We start from the raw sequence: 11725 nt of genomic DNA on the forward strand, positions 1-11725 counted from the left end.
CAGGATATTAAAAATGCGCTTTATTTCCACAAACATTTCCACAGTTTTCCTCCACCTTGTAGGAGGCACCTCAGAGTTCATGAAGCATTTCTTCTGACAGACGTTTCTTCATCACCAGTGTCCATAAATATGATTTAATAAAAAAAAATTAAAAAAAAAAAAAAAACCTTTGAACAGAGTGAACTGGTGCATCCACATGCCATGGGAAAACATTATTTTAATGGTTAAAAAATATTGAATTTTTTTTTTCAACAAGATGAAGTTGTGTCCACACCCTCCTGTTCACTCTTACGTTTCCATGGCAACCAGAAACCACATTATGGTGAATCACCGGCAGGAAGTCGGGTAACATGTTTACATGTGACGTCTTACTCTGATTACTCGTGACGTGTCAGTGTGTTAACTGGTTTACACGTGTTCACCAATCAATGTCTCCTGGACTGTTACCATGGCGACAGCGACGCCACGGCTGAGCTCCGCCCCTCCGCTCGTTTCCTGCTCATGCTCACCAGGAAGAAGCCCTTCAGAGAGGCGAGGAAAGCCTCATTCCTGCTCCTTTTGTGTATTAAAATGACTCAAACGATGTAACTGTCACTGCCCGCACGTTTCCATACGTCCCTCACGTTGTCATGGATGTTCAGCAGTAAATCCACGAGGGGTTTCTGGTTAAACGATGTGCAGCGGTCGGGTTTCTCCAGCAGAAATCTACCTGTGCTAACCGGCTTTCTCTTAATCCCTAACCCTGATTATGAAAACCAGGCAGCTCACAGGTCAGAGGATTATCTGCTGCACGAGGAGAACCACCGGGTGGATGTCGGAGCTTCTCACAGGCATGTGAATGCACCAGAAGACGTGTAGAGTCTTTAGACCAAACTGTGATGAAACATTCAAGTTACTGACAGAAAGAAAGGCGGAAAAGATGCATCAGGGTTTTAAAAAAAGTGTGTGTTTTCCTTCTTGGGAGGTTTTCCTGTTCTTCTCAGTGCCGCTGTCAGCTGGACGGCTTGACCAGAGGAACGTACCACTGCAGGAGAGAGGGGACAAAGAGACAGCTGAGCCACGCCCACTGGCAAAAAACAGTGCAGTTCAGTGTTGTGTCCAGCGGGGGCAGCACTGAGCTAAACAGAGCAGAATCTGTGTGGGTCAGTGGGGCTCAATGCTCTAAACTGATCAGTCCATTTGATCCAGATATTGATCAGTAACTGGACTGTTCCTGTCCATATTTCTGCTGCAGACAGGATTATAAACTGAGATTATAATCCATGGCTGTGAAATGCTGTGAGTTGGAGCAGATTAGCACTGGCATTGAGGCTCTGTGCTGCTGACTGGCTGCAGAACCACAGGAGAACCAATCATCTGCTTCCTAAATGTTCCACATTTCCTTCCTCTGAGCTCAGAGAAATGTGGAGCTTCTGAAGCAGCGGCTGCTCGTTTCCACCGACGCACAGGAGGAGCAGGATTATCATCTACAGAGCTGATACTCTGGAAAAGTCCCACTGACCGCTGTTCATCTGACTCTGTTTAAGCCCAATCTGAGCCTCTAGATAGATAGATAGATAGATAGATACTTTATTCATCCTGAAGGAAATTCACAGTTTTTCAGCAGTATCCACAGTTTACAGATTAAATAAAGAAAAAAATAAATAATCTCCCCATAGAGACTACCTCTGGGTGGGTTGTGCATTTCTATGAAAACGAATGGGAAAAAAAATATGTTTTGCCCCCTCTGGTTAAAAGCAGCAAACAAAACTGGAAAAAACTGGTAATAAGAAAATTTCAGTAATAAATAAGTAATAATTAAACTATAAAAATGGCTTAAAGGGAAACTGTCTTAATGTGCAAAAAGCTTAATAGTGAGTGTTTATAGGCTTGTACAAAAAAAGGTTTAAGCACACATGCAGGCCACTCGCACGGCAACACATTTCGAGTGAACACTGTCAGGTACCAGACTGATAACTGATGATAGTGAGGAAGAGCCTGTGTGTGTATTTAAGCCTTGTTGTGTGTTTTATTCTTCTCACGGACCTCCTCCGTCATGCCGGCCGTCCTCCTGCCCTCGGTGTTGAACGGCGGCTTCAGGTAGCCTTTGAAATGCTGCTTGACCAGCTCGTGGAAGGTCGACAGGCAGTCCTGCAGAACCACAACCAGAAATTAACCAGACTTTACCAGCCACGTTCAAGTTTTCAAAATAATGACGCTACAAGAGTTTGATAAGCATTTAAACAGTGTGAAGCAGATTAACGGGCCAGCGAGGTGTGTTGAGTCTGAAGAGTTTGGCGGCTCTCTTCTGACCCGGCTTCATCGCCATGGTAACAGATCAGAGTTTCAGCTTCAAATTGACTTTTTTCCTGTTTGCTTCAGGTGATACGTCTGTCAACTCTTTAAATTTGAAGCTGAATATCATCCACATCGCAGATTAATAATCCTCAGCAGCTCCATCCCACTCTGAGGGAGATTATGATGCTCGCTGCTCATTTGCTGCTGCAGGAACAGCATCTAATAAAACACCAAGTTTATCACACAGAAACATCCACATTCAGATTCTATGGAAGCCCATTTCCACCACAGGGAAAAAAAATCCCCGTGGTAAGTCATAAATATGAGATAAAACATCAAAACTGTGACATAAAAAAGTGAAAATTATGAGATGAGAAGTTAAAATTATGAGATACTTTGACGGCAGCAGCTCTTTGGCCTCTTGGTCACTGAGGATTATTTCAGACGAGGCTTTACAACAGATGAAAAACTTCATTTGCTGCTGACTCACACGGGATTTTACTGAGCAAACACACATTTGAAAGAATCTGAAGCGACAAACAGAAGAAAATATGAAGAGGAAGAACCAAAGCGATGTGGCAGCTGGAAACATCTGGGCAGTGTCACATCATTTTGACTTTTTATCTCATAATTTTGAGTTTTTATCTCATAATTATGATTTACCATGGGGCTTTTTTTTCCCTAGTGGAAATGGGCTTCCCTAAGATTCAGACACCAGGCTGGAGATTTTTTTTTTTTTTTTTTTTTTTTTTTTTTTTTTGCCATGATAACTCTGTGCTACATGAGTGTGAGCTGAAGGGGGCGCTGTGGTACCCGGCCCTCCTGGGAGCAGATGTGGGTGAACCAGCGCAGTCCGGCCGCCACGTGAGTGATCTCGTCCCTGTAGATGATCTCCAGAACCTCCACCGAGTCCCGGTCGCCCTGCGCAGCGAAGCGGGACAGAGTCTGAGGGTGCACGTCCAGACCCCTGCACGCACGCGCACACACACACGCACACACACACACACACACACACACACACACACACACACACACACACACACACACACACACACACACACACACACACACACACACACACAGTGTTCAGTTTCATATTTGGCATGTATGAAGCCTTTAAATGGGAGAAATCGTGCAGGAGTAGTAAACTGTCTGAGTAGCGAATGCGACCACAGAGGAAACACGAGCAGACGTATCGAGTCTGAAGCTCGTGGTTACGGTCTGACGGCGCGGCGAGGGCCCGGCGGGCGGTGCAGCGTTACCTGGCTTCATGCACCATGTGCACGATGGCGAGCCGGGCCAGGAGGTCATGTGACGTGTCGGTGGCCGACTGCCACAGTCCTGCAACAGAGCAGACACACACACACACACACACACACACACACACACACACACACACACAAAACGCAAACTGAGTCGCCTCAGAGCCACCGTTCACTTAACAGATGAGGAACTTTCCAGTATTTCATTTGAAAAGTTTTTTCCTGGAAATTTTTTTTTCTTGAAAGTTTTTTTCACAGATTATTTCTCCCCCTACAATGGCACTGACACGCTGTCGTACACATCGGCATATTGGAGGAAAGGTGATGACAGACGGAGTGAACTGCTTGCACAAAAAAAAAAAATCTTAAGTGTTTTGTCTATATGGAATATTTTCAATTTCCTGAGACCAGGATGAAAGTAACTAATTAGATTTACTCAAATTACTGTAATAAAGTAGATTTTTGTGTAATTGTACTTTGAGTATTTTTAAAAGTCAGTAATTTAATTTGAAGTCGTGCACTGAGCTACATTTCAGTCACATCCACCACAGAGAGCAGAGTGGACACGCTAACCCTAACCCTGAGAGCATCAGGATCTAGACCTTCATGAAGTCAAAGACACGGCAGCCGGGTCACAAAGATTAGAGAGAGATAATCTGTCTTTATTTTTTAATTTTTTAATTTTAATTTCCAAATTTCCAATTAAAAGAGCCTCGTTTGAACTTTGTGCTCTCGACCTTTTACAATTTCAATGGAAGAAATCTCATCTAAAAGGTTTTGCTTCTAAAAAGGAAATCTGAGTTTTACTGTGAGTACATTTGAAACGAGTTACTTCTCACTGTTACTTTGGTAGATTTTTACAGCAGTACTTGTGCATGAGTAAAATATCCTCACAGTAACAGTACTTCTACTCGAGCAGCAGTTTGTAGTACTCTTCCCAGCACAGCCTGAGACAACAGATACGTAAAGCGTCTTCATACACGAGCTCTCTGCTGTGGACGTCAGCTGTAGTCCAGTCATTTTATGAAAAAAACTAGGACAAATTGCAAGAGAAGCAAACTCAACTGATTTTGTATCCTCAGTTTGTCCTGAGTGAGGGAAAAAAGTCCCAAGGAATCCCATTGGTGGAAAGTTTGGAAAATCACCTATTTATGACCACAAATTACCAAAAAACACTGTTTTTAACACACAGGGGAAAGGGGGTCAACATTTTACTTTCAGATATCACTATAAAAATTCACAAGTTGATTACACACACAAAGACAAGAAAAAAAGTCAATTACAAGTTCTTTGAATTATTCTGTTTACACATGCATATCACACATTATCTGATTTGATATGTGCTAATAAGGAATATAAGGAATAAATGCCAGAACAGATATTTAAACAGTGAATTAAAAGGTTACTATATATAAAGTAACCTTTTAATTTACTGTTATATAGTAACCTTTTAATTCAAGGTTACTTTACCCCAATTTTGGCCTAAAATTACTGGGCTACTGGGCTTCCTCTGTGCTCAGGTCCCTGCAGGCGGCTCGTCAGACCCTCAGCTCGTTTTACGCCTGAGAGGCCGGCTCGGCGGCTCTTACCGTTGTGGACGGGCAGCGCCCCGAAGAAGCTGCCCAGCTCTGTGATGCGTCTCTCCAGCAGGTCGTAATGCTGCAGCACAGAGACACAGAAACAACACCACTTTTCATTTTTCATCCAACATAATCAGAGCTGAACAGAGACACTACAGGGTTTATCATGCTGTAAATCATGAGAACACATCCAGAGGTTATTATTATTTTATGCTTTATTTTTTTTTTATTTAATCTTGTAATCTGTGGACACTGCTGAAAACTGTGAATTTCCTTCAGGATGAATAAATTATCTATCTCTATCTATCTATCTATCTATTGGGGCAGCTTCAATTTTGAATCCTTTGAAATCACTTGGGATTTGAACAGTTTCTTTTTTCTGGTTTTATCTCACCATGATTTAGTTCAAGTCTGACAGCCAAACTATTTAACACTTTGAAAACTGAGCAGAATCACTTGACCTCTGTCAAAAAGCAGGGAAAAAGAGGAAAAAATCCAGAAATTCAGATTTTAAAAAATCAGTAAAAATGCAAGAAAATTACAAAAACTTGAAAAAGGAAAAATTTTAATTGAACTTTTTGAGCTTTTCTTTACATTACATTCCATTACAAGTTAACTATATTTATGGTTATTAAAGTGACATCTACTTAAAGCTCTGGTGGCTGATGCTGGCTCAGGTCTCATGGCTGCATGCGGGGTGAGAGGCACAGGGTTTCCCACAAACCCAAACCCTGTCTCGCCATCAGGGGGCAGCATCGCGTCACGGCGCGAGCTCGGGGCGGACACACACACCTTGGCTTCGTCTCCGGCCACTTTGACAAAGTCGCTGAAGAACTGTCGCGGCAGAGGCTCGCCGCTGCTCAGGCTGAAGCCGGAGAAGCGGGCGATGACGTCCCAGGACAGATCGATGGCCCACTGCTCGATGTTCGCCAGGGAGTGCAGCAGCGCCACCCGGCTGGCCTGGAGGGGAAAACATCAGCCACCGACACGCTCACACTGTCTGCCCTCTCTCCGTTCAGGTCTTTATCAAATTAATACTAAAAATCAATGATAAAGTCCACAGTCTAATTGGTGCAAGTCACTCTGGGTGTGTTTTTATGTGTGTGTGTGTGTGCGTGTGTGTGTGATGTTTGCATAGAAACTGAATTGGCAGTGCATGTGTTGTTCTTGCAGAAGGCCTTTAAAGTAGAGCAGTGAGGCTCACACTGTGATTTGCTGTGAACCAAAGGAACCACAAAGAGCCACACCAGTTCTACCCTTTCAGTTTCTCTGGATGTTTGGTGTTTTTCATGTTTTCTCATGTGAATTTGTCGTGTCAGTTTGTGGTGACCCTGTCGGGTCTGATGCTGCCTTCAGGCTCACCTGCGTGCCTCCTTTGCCTCGTTTGATCCGTCCGGGCTGCAGGACGGTCAGGTCGTCTCTCCTGCTGGGCTGCGCAGGAGGAGCGGCTCGGCCCACCTCCTTTATCTGCCCCGACCTCCACTTGTCCTGGACCTCCAGCGTCAGCCTCACCTGGAACAGCAGAGCGCCACAGCAGGTAGAAACAGTGACTTCGTCTCATGCAGCAGAGCTGAGGGCTGTACTCTGAAGGAGGCTCCACATCCCCAGGCTGTGTGTTCACTATCAGCCTCAACAAAACCTAAAGCTCCAGTCAAAGTTAAGTGGTATCACGACGGTGGTTCTCATCAAGGTTTGTTCAGTCCGGCTGTCAGCTTTGTGCTCTGTGCGCCTTCACAGAAAAGGGGGCGTTTTGGCCTCATATGATTCTACTTCCACCAAAAATGGACCGTTCACGGGCTGCAGATTTCACACAAGAGGAGCAGCTTGTCCTCATGGAAAGTTATGAACATTTTAAAAATAAAGTTAACGCTAAGAGCAACACTGTGGCCGCAAATAAGGCGAGAGAGGAGAGCTGGCGATTAATTTCAAAGGAAGCACAAAGGTTGGGGCCTCTGTCACTGTTATAGCCATTTTAAATAATTGCTGCAATATTCATTCAGTATTATGAATTTTAGTTTAGAAATATGTAACTTCAGTAGCTTTATGGGAGTGTTGTCTAGGAATTGGAGGTAAAGCCTGAGGTGAAGTCAGGTGACTGAAGGTGTGTGTGGGTGAGTCTAGCGGTGTCGGTTGGTTACCATGGTTACATGACAATTTTGACCACTATTTACGCTGCTTAGAGCTCCTTGTCAGTAGTTTCAGATAATTGTTCGTTACATTTGAAGTTGAACTAGAATTATGGAGCCATTTCTGTTGATGTTTGTTTGCTCCTTTTTTGTTAAATCTTTTTTTCTAAATGGGAATAAGTGGCGTTTGGAGTGCGTTTGAATCACCACGGGCTGCTCCCGTCCAATCAGCACCTTCGGATGCTGTGACGTCACCGTTATAATATAAAGGGTTTCCTTTAAAAAAGTAGGCTGCTATAACAAAGTCTGTGATACAACGGAATATTTCTAACAAACGTGAAGTCTGTGCACCACTAATAGTAGACCTGCATTGTGTATATGTGTCACCAATCACCGGACAAAAATGACTTTGTGATTTCACCTGGGTGAGATAGCGCCGCTTTTATAGCCGGGCGGGGTTAAACTCATAACCTGGTTGGGACCAGGTTATGAGTTCAGCATAAGTTACCATGGTGATCTAGCATAAGTTACCATGGTGATCTAGCATAAGTTACCATGGTGATCTAGCCGGGTTAAAAGAGAGCCACCTTCGTGATACAGGAAAGCCTGGCTTTAGACTCAACATACCTGCTAACCCACTAAACCTGCTTCGTAGTACAGCCCTCTGATCTGCCGGGCCAGCAGAGTGTGGGATCTGCTGTTTGTCGTCTTACCTTCTCTGTGGGATCCGGCGTGCGGAGGATCTTGGTGGCCCAGAAGCTCAGCGTGTCTTCAGAGGGACAAATCTCGGCCACGTCTGGAGACGATTCGCCTCAAACACAAAACATCACACGGCCGCTGAGTGACAGAAACAGGCTGGACAGAGTCGCCGTCACACTCCGTTACGAGCGCGATGACGTGTGAGTTCAACAGCGACTCAGTCTGCAGAGCGGCTAAACAACGAAACGACATCACAGCAGCTCAACGTCGGCCCTGTCAGCCTGGATCAGCCCACACACACTCCCTGCTGAGGAGGCCTGGGAGTGTGTGAGTGTGTGTGTGTGTGTGTGTTACCTGGACCCGCCGTGTCGGGCTCGGCGTCGGGGCTGAGTGACAGCTGGTTGGGGGTGTTGACGTACACGTCGCCCTGCACCACTCGCACCTCGTACACCTGGTTCTGCAGGTGAGAGACACACTGAGTGTCACAGCCACACACACCTGACCCTCCGAACCCGAGCTAACCGGCGTGACTTCGCTCAGAGACACGGGACGAAAGGCAGCGACCCAAAAAACTGCAAGAAATCAGCACAACATTTCAAGAAAATTACCTGAAAATTAGCTGAAAATAAATAAATAAAAAAAAAAGAAAGAAAGACAAAAAAGAAAATGAACTGAAATTGAAAAAAACGGGAAAAAGAAAACATTAGTAGTAAATTATATATAAAACAGACCATAATATTAATATAATATTATAATAACAATAATTATCATCATTATATGATTAAAATTTTGTTACAGGAAAAATATTTTCTTCCTTTGTCTATTTTCAGGTCTTTTTTTTTTTAATAGAGATTTTTTGTTGTTGTTGCTTCATTTCACGTCATTTCCTTGTTGTTTTCTTCCTTTTCTTTTTTTTCCTTCATTTCCAGCTGATTTTCTTGTGACGTTTTACTCATTTCTTGCTGATTTTTGGTGCCTTTACTGTGAAGCTGCTCTTTGCCTTTTTCAGATGTTGTGGAAAGAAATCAAGTGACTCTGCTGCAGGTTTGAAGAGTTAAATTCAGCTCAAGCACACTGACTGTTGGTGTGTGTATGTGTGTGTGTGTGTGTGTGTGTGTATGTGTGTGTGTTGAACCTGCAGGCCGGTGGACGAGCTGCCGGTCTGCACACAGAAGTCAAAGTGATGCCAGGGGCAGAGCAGCACCAGCCTCCCGTCGCCCAGGTCCTCGATGTCTCCCAGCTCCAGGGGCCCACCTGCGCGCACACACACACACACACACACACACACACACACACACGCAAAGATCAGATAGTTTATAGAAAACAAAACCATGACCAAAAAAACAACAACAGGAATTCTGAAGGGAAAAATGTGAGAAATGTTGTGAGGCGAGGGCCTGGCCTGGGCTGTCATCTGCTCTAATTAATTAAAATCAAATTAACTAAACTTTAATCGAAGACAAAACAACCGATCCAACTGGTTTGCCACACACACGCTGCCCCTGGATATCAGAACGACACGCTCACTTGTTTTTTTTTTTTTAAAAGGAAACTAAAGCTCCAGCTGTTCAATTGGGCTTTTATTTTGGAGTAATGTTATAGTGTAGTTTCCCTGTTTAATCATTGGTTTGCATGTTTGTTTGTTTTTTATCCTTTTTTAATTTTATTTTGACTTTTTATTTATTAGTTTTTACCATTTCATAATTTAACTGTTGTAATTTTAGTCAGGCATAATTTTTATTGTTGTCTATTGTTTTTATTATTATTTTATTTTTTTTATCCTGCAGTGTGAAGCGCTTTGGGCTGCATGTTTGCATAAAAGTTGCTGTATAAATAAAGCTGAGATACAGAAATCTATTTCAACAAAACTGGATCAGAATAATATGAAAATAATCCTGTGTGTAAGTACCTTATAAAAGCACCAGTTAATACATAATAATAATAAATACATAATCTCACAATAACCATAGAGGCAACTGGTCAGAGATACTGTGATATTTGATTTTGTCAACATCAACAAGCTGTAGATAATCTATCTGTTATTTTGTTAATGAATCATTTAGTGTAGAAAAATGAAGCCAAAGTCAACAGGGTGAACAGTGGTGTCTTCTTTAATCTGACTAGCAGCTAAAAAAATAAAAACTAAAGAAATAACAAAGGCCTATTAATTTTGTAAAGATAAGAGCAAGGAAGAGGAAGACAGTCTCAGCATCAGTGAAGCAAGTAAAGACAGAATTATTTCAGGAGAGAGACTGTAAACTAAATTGAATTGTTTTTGGCGTCTAATTTTCAGCTACGTCTTGATACCAGGCCGCCCTGCATGTATGGACTTAGAGGAATATTCACAGTATGAACATTTTTACCTGGCCTCATTAAATATACAAAGGATATTGTAGGAAAAAAAGAATCAGCTGATTGTGAGCGTGTCAGGTGGGAGGCACCTGTTAACTCTCCATGGAATGACCAGCACATCACTGTTAATACTCAGATGCTGTTTTCTCTGCTCATGTCTTTATAAAGTTAATGAGACCCTCTTTATTTATTTGACCGAACAGGACTCTGAGCCCCCGGCCGAGGCCTGATGGGAGCTGAGCAGCCTCTCCTCCTGTCTGAGAGAAGGTTTGTCAACTTTAGAAAGATCTGAGTGTGTGTGTGTGTGTGTGTGTCCACCAGGCCCCACAGGGCGAACCTTCGTGCGGGCAGGAGGAGTCCATGGCCCGGAAGGAGTCCTCCCCGGTGCGGATCAGGACCAGGTGCTGCCCGTCCTCCGAGAACAGCCTGCAGCCGGGAGGGAGCACAGGACCGTGAAGGCACCGCGCACGCGCACGCACACACACGCACGCACGCACGCACGCACGCACACACACACACACGCACACACACACACACACACACACACACACACACACACACACACACACACACACACACACACACACACACACACACTGCTCCTGTTTACTTTGTGCATGTCGACTGGAAGTCCGCCGTCCTGCCGACCCGCTGCCAGCCGCCGTCCGCCACCACCCGCCGCAGCGCCGCCACCAGCTCCTGCTGCTCCATGTGTGTGTCAGTGTGTATGTGTTTGTGTGTGTGTCCGGATGCAGCTGCTGCAGGCTCCAGGTTACTGACAGTGCACTTGTTGGCTGCCCCCTGCAGGTCTGGAGTCCAAACTGCAGCTGACGGCAGGGTTACTACAGGTCACCGAAAATACACTGAAAACTAAATGCAGGTGTGGAAATAACAGTTTAACCCTGACAGCTGAGCTTCAGGGGGGAAACAAAACAATACTGTGTGCTTAACTCACTACACAGAACAGAGTGCAGAACTCACTAAAGTTCAATAAAAGAAAATAAAAAATTATATAGAGAGTTAAAGGACTGCATAACTGTAGGCCTACACCAGGGCTACTCAACCCGCGGCCCGTGCGTCATTTTTATGCAGCCTGCTACTGTCATATAATAAAAATATTATTATTCTATGTAATTATTGAATTTCAGTCTGTGGACAATTCAGGCAGTGTGTCGGGAAGCGGTGTGTCGAGAGACGGGAGGCGGTGTGTTGGGAGACGGTGTGTCGGAAGACGGTGTTTCGGGAAGCGGTGTGTCATTGCTTCATTCACAAAATGTGAACAGATTGGGCAGCTTGCTCAGAGGTATGAGGCCATATCACGCTCCCTGGGAACATTATAAAATAAACATGCTTCATTCACAAAAAGTGAACAGTGATATGTGATAGCCTACTTCTGTCTTCCTTTTCGCTCCTCCTTTCATCGCACTGT

The 11725-nt window shown here is 44.1% G+C and overlaps 1 protein-coding gene across 1 annotated transcript; it reads right to left on the minus strand.

Moving 5' to 3' along the window:
• Position 1: 1 nt before the first annotated feature.
• On the minus strand, positions 2-11040 carry LOC115356933 (uncharacterized protein HI_0077). The gene is made up of 12 exons (XM_030048243.1): positions 10907-11040; positions 10634-10722; positions 9080-9198; positions 8299-8401; positions 7959-8056; positions 6482-6631; positions 5912-6079; positions 5129-5198; positions 3540-3618; positions 3091-3244; positions 2026-2130; positions 2-1024 (listed from the first exon to the last, which is right to left on the minus strand). The coding sequence occupies exons 1-12, from the start codon at positions 11005-11007 to the stop codon at positions 992-994; spliced, it is 1269 nt and encodes a 422-aa protein (XP_029904103.1). The 5' UTR covers positions 11008-11040; the 3' UTR covers positions 2-991.
• Positions 11041-11725: the final 685 nt, after the last annotated feature.

Source organism: Myripristis murdjan, chromosome 3 (genome assembly GCF_902150065.1).
Source record: "Myripristis murdjan chromosome 3, fMyrMur1.1, whole genome shotgun sequence".
Lineage (NCBI taxonomy): Eukaryota > Metazoa > Chordata > Actinopteri > Holocentriformes > Holocentridae > Myripristis > Myripristis murdjan.